The sequence below is a fragment of the Alexandromys fortis genome, unplaced genomic scaffold, assembly GCF_014885135.2.
Source record: "Alexandromys fortis isolate MF-2015 unplaced genomic scaffold, M_Fortis_MF-2015_v1.1 scaffold_99, whole genome shotgun sequence".
Lineage (NCBI taxonomy): Eukaryota > Metazoa > Chordata > Mammalia > Rodentia > Cricetidae > Alexandromys > Alexandromys fortis.
This window is the reverse complement of record NW_026067982.1, coordinates 6320703-6331365: the sequence shown is the minus strand read 5'-3', so window position 1 is coordinate 6331365 and position 10663 is coordinate 6320703. Positions and strand designations below refer to the sequence as shown.

General features: G+C 47.9%; 1 protein-coding gene and 1 non-coding gene across 2 annotated transcripts; one reads left to right on the top strand and one right to left on the bottom strand.

Moving 5' to 3' along the window:
- The first annotated feature begins 2960 nt into the window (after window positions 1–2960).
- On the top strand, window positions 2961–3067 carry LOC126511496 (U6 spliceosomal RNA). Its single transcript, XR_007594705.1, has one exon. It is a non-coding gene; the product is annotated as a U6 spliceosomal RNA (small nuclear RNA).
- Window positions 3068–5632: 2565 nt separating this feature from the next.
- On the bottom strand, window positions 5633–7227 carry Cby3 (chibby family member 3). Its single transcript, XM_050158649.1, has one exon. The coding sequence runs from the start codon at window positions 6368–6370 to the stop codon at window positions 5633–5635; it is 738 nt and encodes a 245-aa protein (XP_050014606.1). The 5' UTR covers window positions 6371–7227.
- Between the last annotated feature and the right edge of the window lie 3436 nt (window positions 7228–10663).

The following is a 10663-nucleotide window of genomic DNA, read 5'->3' as shown; positions in this document are numbered from 1 at the left end:
CTGCCACATGTTCCCACTCCTCCTCACCATGATGAACTCTTACCCTCTGGAACAATAAGACAAAATAAACTCTCTTCTTTTTTTAAATATTTACTTTATGTGCACGTGCCTGAGTGTATGCTGGAGTCTGCACAGGTCAGAAGAGGTGTCTCGAAAGAAAAAAAAAAAACAACACTTAGCATCAATACATAACATGCACCCACACATACAGTTTTTCCCCAGCTGTCTTACATGTTTTGGTGGTCTCTTACAAAGCATGTAAAAGGAAAAATATTGACTCAGGACTGCCAAGACCAAGTTCTCAGCACAAAGAAGATTTATTTTCCCCAGAAGGACAGAGGGCAGGGAATAAGAGATAAACACAGAAGATAAAGATGAGGGAGAAGGGGAAGAGGACAAGGGAAAGGGAGCAGGGGTATTTGTCCCTGAGAGACAAAGGACTGTCTCTGGATAGAGAGGAGACAGACATCGCACATAGGCAAATGGTGGTATATTAAGTACAAGGGTAAACCCTATGTTAGGATGAAGTGTCTTATTTTAATCGGGCATATAAATTTGGTGAACCAAAGAGGACTTTGGATTGCTGAACTTCAATACTTAGATAGCTGGACATTGGTAGTCAGCCTCAGGAGGACGAGGTGACCAAATAAGGGAATAGACCTTGGGGCTAGCTTCAGGAATGTAAGCCAAAGGTTTTTTAGCAAGGCATAGGGAATGGAGGAGAAGGACAAAGCCTGTCGGAGCCATGCCTGCACACTCTAGCTGACCAGAGTACCCTCTTCAGCATGGTCATTGTGTACAGTGCCCTACCACCGCCATGGTCACATCTGTTCCTCCCCTGCCCTCATCCTGCCTGCGTTCTTACAAGTACTTCCTGTTTTCCAGTAGGACACCTGTCTGTTTTCCCCTCTTATGAGTTGTGCTTCTCAGGCTGTGGAATTGGCTCAGTTGGTAAAACAGTAGCACAACGATCAAGGTCAGTCCGCAGAACTCCCATGAAAAATGCCACAATGGCTTGTGCTTGTATTCAGGCCCTGATGAGGCAGAAACAGGCAAATCCCCGTGGCTAGTCATCCTAACCTAATGGGCAAGTTTCAAGCCAAGGAGAGACCCTGTCTTTATTTTTATTATTTTATGTGTATGGGTGTTTTTGCCTGAGTGACCGTGTCACATGAACACAGTGCCTGTGTGGGCCAGAAGAGGGCATCGGATCCCTGGGAACCCGTGTTACAGTTATCATGTGGATGCTGAGAATTGAACCCAGGTCCTCCACAAGAGCAGCAAGTGCTCTTAACTGCTGAGCCATCTCTCCAACCCCTTAACTCATTTTAAATTTTATTATATCTATTGAGTTTTGTTTTTTGAGACAGGGTTTCTCTGTATAGCTCTGGCTGTTCTGGAACTCCATAGACCAGGTTGACCTTGAACTCAGAGATCTGCCTGCCAATGCCTCCCGGATGTTGGGATTAAAGGTGTGGGCCACAGCCTCCAAGGTGGTGCACACCTTTAATCCTAGCACTCGGGTGGCAGAGGCAGGTGGATCTCTGTGAGTTGGAGGCCAGCCTGGTCTACAGGGCTAGTTGTAGGACAGTCAGGCTGTTATGCAGAGGCAGAGAAACCCTTACTCAAAAAACAAAATAGCCTGATCTACAAGAGCTAGTTCCAGGACAGCCACAGAGAAACTCTGTCTTGAAAAAAAACAAAACAAAAAGATAGCTGCATTACCAAAGCCCACCCCAGCATGAGTGGGCTCACAAAACTGAGAACCTGGATGGAGCACACTGCACAGCCCGCAAACAGCTCAACAGATTAGAGAGTGGCCTTTCCTGGTCCCTCAGATGGTCTAAACCTCTACCAGGCAGCTTGGTCTGGTTTCAGAGTCTTCATAATTTAGCTTTCTGAGAGTCTTCTGTGCAGCTGTTTTTTTTCATCCCCCGAGCGACTTTCAACTTTTATTGCTTACTCTAGCAGGGAGGGACTCACGAATCTGGTCAGTTTCAGGGACTTCCTGAAGCTATTTTGAATTGTTTACCTTCTACTTGAAGAGCTTCCCTACAGGATGGAATGTTTCAAACTCAGAGGAAACTGTTACACAGTATCACCAAAGACTGTAAGCCTGCAACACTGTAGGGAGGTGGAGGAGTTTTTAGAAGGTGGCGCCTAGAAGAAGAAGGTGGTTAGTCACTAGCCTTGTGTCCCTGAAAGGATGTTGGACTCACCCTCTCTGCTTTCCTGCCTTCTGATAAGAGCTTCTCCTCCAGTGATCTCAACATGATAGATACACTGTGCAGCCACAGGGCCCAGGGACTATGACTAAAACCTCTGAAGCCATGAACTGGAACAAGCCTTTCCCCCTCTGGGCTGCATAAATCAGGGGTTGTGATGGTGCATACCATAATCTCAGCTCTTGGGAGACTGAGGCAGGAGTTTGCTGTGTTTCTCACAACAAATGAGTGAACTACTGAGTGAGACCATTTTAAGGAAAAAAACTGAAATAAGGGCTGAAACAATGACTCAGTGGAACTTGGTTTGATCCCCAGACTCCATAAGGAGGCTCACAACCCATGTAACTTTTTTTTTTTTTTGGTTTTTTGAGACAGGGTTTCTCTGTGGCTTTGGAGCCTGTCCTGGAAGTAGCTCTGTAGACCAGGCTGGTCTCGAACTCACAGAGATACGCCTGCCTCTGCCTCCCAAGTGCTGGGATTAAAGGCATGTGCCACCACTGCCCAGCCCCATGTAACTTTAGTTCCAGGGGATTTGATGCCCTCTTGTAGACTCCATAGTTACTGTGTACACACGATGGACAGACATATATGCAGACAAAATACCATATACATTAAATAAATTACCTCAGGCTACATGTATAAAATGTGTATAAAATAAAATTCTTATTTAGAGTCCTGTAAGATTCCTCATATGTATATATAAATGCCTATGAATTTAAAAAAAAATCTGACACCGTGCTCGCTTCGGCAGCACATATACTAAAATTGGAACGATACAGAGAAGATTAGCATGGCCCCTGCACAAGGATGACATGCAAATTCGTGAAGCGTTCCATATTTTTAAAGTCTTTTTCAAAAAAAAAATCTGACACAGGGTTGGACGAATGACTCAGTGGTTGAGAGTACTTGTTGCTTTTGTAGGGAACCTGGGTTCAGTCCCTAGGTGACTCATGACATCCCTAACTCCAGTTACAAGGGTCTGATGCACTCTTCTGACCTCAGAGGGCAGGAGACAATTATATGGTGCACATACATACATGTAGACAAAGCACAAAACAAAAGCTTCATAAAATACAAAACAATAAAATCTGGTATACTTCTGGTCTAGGTATTTCAGATAAGGTATCCTTAATCCATTCTGAGTTTCTTTTTTGGTTGCTTGGTTTGGGGCTCCATTGTATGTGTATTTGAGGCAAGGATTTACTCTGTAGCCCAGGCTGGCCTGCAACTATGTAGCACTTCAAACAATCCTTCTGCCTCAGACTTCCAAGTGCTTGCTAGCTAGGATTACTGGTGCAAACCAGGAACTCCTGGTGTATGCTGTACAGCATTCTTTACCCCTGACCGTTTTTCCTGGTCCTTGCTCTAATCTCAGCTGCTATCTGCTACCTGAGCTGGTAGGTAGTGAAGCGATGAGTGGTTCTGGCAGGCCTTGCTCTTCTCCCCAGTTTCCTCTTCCTTGCTAAAAACTAGCCCCCAAGGTCTATTCCCTTATTTGACCACTTCCTACTCCTGCGGCTGACTAACAACATCCAGCTACCAAAGTATTGAAGTCCAGCAATCAAAAGCTCCCTTTGGCTCAACATACCCAATTAAAATTAAACACCTCATCCTAACACAGGGTTTTCCTTTTTACCTTTATCAACCCCATTTCCTATGTGCCATGTCTGTCTCCTCTCTATCCAGAAGCAGTCCTTTGTCCCTCTGGGACAAATACCCACTTCCCCTTTCCCTCATCCTCCCCCTTCCCTCTTCTTCTCTATTTCCTTTACCAGCACATCCTAGCCCCTTCTAACAGAGACCTCACCTTTTCACCTTTAATCCCAGGCCTCAGGAGGCAGATCTGGGCAGGCAGATCTCTGTGAGCTCATGACCAGCCTGGTCTACAGAGTGAGTTCCAGGACTGGCTCCATAGCTACTGGGAAACCCTGTCTTAAAAGAAAAAAAAAAAAAACCCAAACCAAAACAAACAAAAAATTACACCTGCAATGTCATTTACTGCTGTTTTTCTGCCTGGGTCAGAAAGCATACACTTTTATTTATTTCTTTATTTATTTATTTATTTATTTATTTATTTATTTATTTTGAGGCACGGCTTCTCTGTGTGGCCTTGGCTGTCCTGCAACTCACTCTGTAGACCAGGCTGGCCTCAGATTCACAGAGATTTGCCTGCCTCTGCCTTGTGAGTGCTGGGATTAAAGGTGTGCACCACCACTTTTCTCCTGCAGTTTAATAAAGAGTCTCTGTGAAAACAGGTGTTTGTGTGTGGTTTCCTTCTAATCTGGGGTCCCAGAGGAAGCCCCAGGTGTGTGTGTGTGTGTGTGTGTGTGTGTGTGTGTGTGTGTGTGTGTGTTGTGAGGTCTCCTTCAGGTAGACTGAATTTCAGAGTGCTTGTTTGTAGGTAGAGGTTCTGGTCTCATGACCTCCGCTTTCTGAGCTCACCACCCACTATGGGATTCTCTATAAGGGATGTGTGTTATGGTCTCTAGAAAAGAGCTTCCCAAAGAGTCAAGTACACTTCCTTCTTGCTGAGTCTCAGCCTCTCATGAGTCTTATCAGCTTTTCCACAGCCTCCAGTGTATCAGAAACATGTTTAAGCCGTTGTTTGCTGCTGGGTGTGGTGGCACACCTCTTTAACCCCAGCACACATAGTGGGATTCTTCCCTTAAAAATGAATTATTGTAGTACTGGAGTTTGAACACAGGAAGTCTTGCATTAGACAATTGTTCTAACACTCAGCCGCGTCTCAGCCCCTTTGCTGCCACATATATATGCACACACGTATATATGCCACACACCACACACATACACACGTTATTTATGTGTGCTGTTGTGAGGTCCCAGTGCACCTTTCTTTGGTTCGTTTTTGTTTTCCGAAATAGGGTTTCTCTTTGTGTCTCTGGCTGTCCTGGGACTCGCCTCGACCAGGCTCGCTTCGAACTCAGATCAAACTGTCTCTGCCTCCCGAGTACTGGGATTAAAGGCGTATGCCACCACTGCCCCTTTCCCAATGCATTTTTTTAAAATGCTGGGTCCAAATAAATGCCTTTATTCCACGCAGGAGAAAATCAGACCCTAACGGAGGCATGAATGGAAAACAAAACAAACTGAACCACTCCGGCGAATGCGGGAAAGCAGGACCCAAGGTTTCAAGAAACTACTTTAAGACCCTGGGTCAAAAAAATAAATAAATAAATAAAATTAAAAATTAAAAAAAAAAAAAGCAAAGCATAAACCCCGAGTCTGTCCATCTCTCCCCAGTCCAAGCGCCACATGTTCTCTGGAAGCACACAGCGCCACCCAAAGAGCACGGTGCCTGCCCACGGTCAACGGGCCACCCGGACCACTGGGGCAGGGCAAGGTGGGGTGCGCACGCGCAGCTCGGCTTTATGTATGGCTTTATTGCGTCACCGTGACCCTAGAGCGCGCGGCTGGATCACAAGCACGCTCGCGCCCTCGTGCTTGCGTATCTTTCTCTGCCAGGCGCGCGCCGCGGCCGCGGGGTCTACGTCCGCGTCCACCTTCTTCTCCAGCTGGTGCAGGCGCGAGGTGGTCTCGGTCAGCATGTCCATGAGCAGTTCTTGCTGCAACTTCAGGTAGTTGTTCTCCTCCAGGAGCACCTGGCTCTTGACCGGCTGCACCGGGGGCTTCCAGGCTGGGCTGGCGGGCGAGGGCAGCGGCGACCGCGCGCGTGCTTGCTGCCCCTCCGTGGTCCAGCGGCCGTCGAGGAACACAAAGGTCTCGTCGCTCAGTCGGGTGCGCGGCGCGCCATAGTTCAGCCCCAGCTCGGCCTGGCGCGTGCGATGGTCCAGCAGGTAGAAGGTGGATATGGATGACGTGCGGCGCAGCGGCGGCCTCCGCGGCGAGAAGCGGCGCGAGAAGTGGTCGGCCCAGAACTGCCGCAACTGCTCCCACAGGTGGCCCGCGTGGCTCGCGGCCAGGCACTCGAAGGCCTCCAGGGCGAAGCGTGGGTGGGCTGCGCGGGGTACGCGGGTGTCCGAAACCCTGCTGTCCTGGAATGATGAATGCCAGCCAGTGGCACTGCTGAGAAGCAAATGGCCGGTGAGCGGCCTGCTCAGGACAGGTTGTCCCCACCACCCAGAGTGTCCGGGGCTCTGCAGTTCCAAACCATTGGGGGAGCTCATTCCTGCATAGTCATACCACCAATGTTCACAAAAACCAACTCCCCCTGGACCCTTCACTTGTGGGTGTGTAAGAGATAATGTAAAGGCCTGGGAACCCCTTTCTCTGGGATGCAGCTGAAAGGGACCACAGGTGGAGATCAGTAGCCGAGTAAGTAGGACAGGCCTTAGCTAAGTGGAATGGGAATGTGATGGAGAGCTGTGAGGCAGTGTGACAAGGCTGTCATGCTCCAGATGTGTGGAAGAGCCTGGGGATAGGACCGGTTCTGAGAATAGCAGTAAAGTAGGCAAGAAAGGTGAGCCAGGGCATCTTGAGGTGCAGTAAAGGCCAGCTGGATTGTTGAGAGGTCACTCTTTAAGGGAGGCTGCTGAAGGTTGCAAAGCCAGAATTAGTATGGATTCCACAGTCTGGTAAGATGTCTGGCGTAACCTCCATCTTTTGCTTTTGTGATATTCTTACACTGGCACCTGCTCCTTTCCAGGTCTGGTCTGCACAGAGGGTACCATCAGCACAACTTTTGTCTGTCCTGGATCTAGCTCTTGTAGCTCAGGCTGGCCTCGAACTCACAGAGATCTACCTGCCTCTGCCTCCCCAGTGCTGGGATTAAAGGAATGCATCACCACTGCCGGGCTTGGAACACGTGTCTTGACCTAGACCTATGCCTAGCTTTAAGGTGGCTGGGATTCTGAAGAGTGGAGTTGAGTTGTTCTAGCAGGCTACTACATCAAGGATTCTAAAGCCCAGATTTCCATTCTATCAGGTCCCATTCTACCTGTTTATCTCTTTTCCCAGAACCTACAAAGTGCTGATTCTACAGTGTGTGTGTTTTTTGTTTATTTGTTTGTTTGTTTTGAGACAGAGTTTCTCTGTGGTTTTGGAGCCTCTCCTGGAACTAGCTCTTGTAGACTAGGCTGGCTTCGAATTCACAGAGATCTGGCTGCCTCTGACTCTTGAGTGCTGGGATTAAAGGCATGCGCCACCACTACCTAGCTGGTGTGTTGTTTTAAATACTTTTCCTGCCCGTGGTGGGAATAAAGAGAAATACAGGCAGGGTTCCCTCTGCCACCCTGCATTAAATCAACACATACTTCTGCATTTCGGCAGAGGCAGGCTGATCCCTGCCCTTATCTAGGTCATGGAGACTGCCTCTGAAAGCCCTCCACATCCATTCTTGAGGTCACAACTCCCCCAGAAGACTGTTCCCTGACATCCCTTGTAAGTTGTTCCTCACCTGTGGATGTGGTGGAGATGCCCACGCTGCTGTCCCAGGCCTGGCCTCATTTCTGAACCACTTCACCCCTCTTGTCTGCCAGCTATGACTCACAATGCCTCCTTGCCAGGCCTCCGAGGGTTGAGATGCAGACAGTCGAACCGAGACAGTGTGCAGTGAAGTGAAGTTGGTGAGCTCTTCCTGTGCTCCAGGCGCTGTTCTAGGAAAGTGAAGGCAGTTTATTAAATAGCACTTCTTTTGTTTAGGTCTTTGTTGTTTTGATTTGGGACCTTTTGACACAGGGTCTTACTCTGTAGCACAAGCTACCTCCAAGGGTAGTGGTGGCGCACGCCTTTAATCCCAGCATTCTGAGAGCAGAAGCAGGAGGATCTCTGAGTTCCAGGCCAGCATGATCTACAGAATGAGTTCAGGGACAGCCAGGGCTGCACAGAGAAACCCTGTCTTGAAAAGCAAAAGAATCTTATTAACGTTCCAGCTGGATTATAGGTATACGCCATCGTGCATAGTTTTTTTATTTTTTTGTTTTGTTTTGTATGTGGGGGTAAGGGAGTCGGCAGGGTGACCTCTGGCCAAAGGTTGACATCCAGCACCTTCCTTGATCACTCTCCACCTTATTTATTTATTTAGTTGTTTTTTTTTTTTTAAAAAGATTTCTTTATTTTATGTATATGAGTGCTCTATCTGCATATATGGCGTTACGCCAGAAGAGGGCATCAGATTCTGCTATAGATAGTTGGGAGCCACCATGTGGTTGCTAGGAATTGAACGCAGGACATCTGGAAAACAGCCAGTGCTCATAACCTCTGAAACATCTCTCCAGCCCCTTAATTAGGTTTTGAAAGACAGGGTTTCTGTATGAGTCCTTTTTGTCCTGGAACTAGCTCTGTAGACCAGGCTGGCTTCAAACTCAAAGAAATTCACTTGCTCCTTCCTCAGAGTGCTAGAATCAAAGGTGTGTACCAATATGCCTGATCTTCAACCTTATTTTTTTTTAATTTGTTTATTATGTGTACAGTGTTCTGTCTGCGTGTATGCCTGCACTCTCCAGAAGAGGGCACCAGATCTCATAACATATGGTTGTGAGCAACTGTGTGGTTGCTGGGAATTGAACTCTGGATCTTGGAAAGAGCAGCAAGAGTACTCTTAACCTCTGAGCCGTCTCTCCAGCCCCTTTCACCGTTTTTTTTTTCTTTTTTCTTTTTTTCCCAGAGACACGGTTTCTCTGTAGCTTTGGGGCCTGTCCTAGCTCTCATAGGCCAGGCTGGCAGCGAACTCACAAGAAGTCCACCTGCCTCTGCCTCCCAAGTACTGGGATTAAAGGCGTGTGTCCGCCACCACCACCTGACTTCACCTTATTTTTTGAGGCAGAGTATCTCACTGAGCCTGGAGCTCACAGCATCAGCTAGGCTAACTGGCCATAAGCTCTAGGGTTCTTCCCTCTCTCCCTCCACTTCTACCAGGGAAGTGTCTTGTGGGAGTTTAATAACACTGAGAGTGAGTGGGCGGGGACTCCCAGAGATGGTGTCTATGAACTAACTGAGTGGGGTGCCACCCAGCCTCTGCCCAGCTCTGGGAATTGTGTGTTGAGTTAGTGAAGCTATGGCAGAGGGATCCAGTTATCACTTCTCTCCCTTCCCCAGGTTCCAGGTAGAAGCTGCTGCGCCCTGCAGATTGTGTGTAGGGGTGCATGGGTGTCAACGTTCAATGTCCTCCCGTCTCTGTACCCCAATTCCACCCAGCACTGGGGTTATATAGCAGGCCGCCACACCCACTTTATTGCATGAAGACTGGTGTTCTCTTCAGGTTCTTGTGCTCATGCGGCAGGCACTTTACCCACGGAGCCTTGTCCCCAACCCTTTACTTGGGTTTTTTGAGACTTGGTCTCGGTTAGCCTAGGTTGGCTCAATCTCCTTGTCCTAAATGATGATCCTCCTGTCCTTAGTGTCCTGAGCAGCTCTGGCCTGTAGGGCTCAGGGCACACAGGTGGCTCATGCCACCATTCTTAGCCAGAGTGTGGAGTGGGAGGTTACCATAAGGTGTCTGAAACTGTTCTGGGGATTGCTCTGGTGAATATGTGGATTGTACTCCAGGAATGTGTGTGTTGCAAGCTTAGTCCTGAGTGTGGCAATGGAACCTTCTGGGGGCAGGAGATTGAGCCCGGGGCCTCCTGCATGGTATTTGTATTAGTCTCCTACTGAGCTGCACCTCCAGCTCCTACTGAAGCCTTTCAAAGGAAAGACCTAGAGCAATGGGATCACTGGGGACACTGCCCCAAGAGGGATCAATGCTGGTTAGTTCTGGTGTACAGAGTGAGCTGGGGCCCCACCCCTCTCTGGGGATCTGTGCCATTCATGGTTGATGGTGTGGCCACTGGTTAAGGTTCCCGTGCTTCTTTTAGCAGCCCTAATGGAATTCATCAGTTTATTTTGTGCTTGCATAGGCTCTCTGTCTCTTCCCGCCACACACACACACACACAGCATGAAAGTTGAAGAGGGCTTAGTTGGAGAAAGGAAAGCAATTACCAATAGCGTTGGGGGAAGAGAGGGTAAGGGAGAAAATACGATCGAAATACACTATGTGCATCTGCAAATAAGTTATAATGAAACCCACTATTATGTATAACTTATACTACTAAAAAGCATTTTTAAAGGACAAGAATGCCAGGCACAGTGGCCCTGTATTCCAACAGTCAGGAGGCTGAGGTCAGAGGATTACTCTGAGTTCGAGGCCAGCCTAGGCTACAGAGTGAGTTCCAGATCAGCCTGGAATAAAGTGAGACTGTCTTTTAAAAATGCAACAACAACAAAAACGGAGTAAGCTTGAAATCAATTTTTCCATGTGATCTCTCCCCTTAAATCCCCATCATGGTGCTGTCTGCCATGTTGTATTACAGCCTCATCAGGGCCAGAATAAATCAGCACCATGCTCTTGAACCTCCCAAACTGTGAGCTCTCTCTGTTTTTTAAATTAATCTTTTTTGCGGCGGGACTTATTTTTATTTATGTGCAAGTGTAGCAGACTTTCCTTTGGGCCACCAACCAGCTCCCAAATAAAGACATAGAA

Coding starts and splice junctions, on each gene's coding strand:
- Cby3 (XM_050158649.1), bottom strand. CDS start 6,370: ATGAGCTCCCCCAATGGTTTGGAACTGCAGAGCCCCGGACACTCTGGG.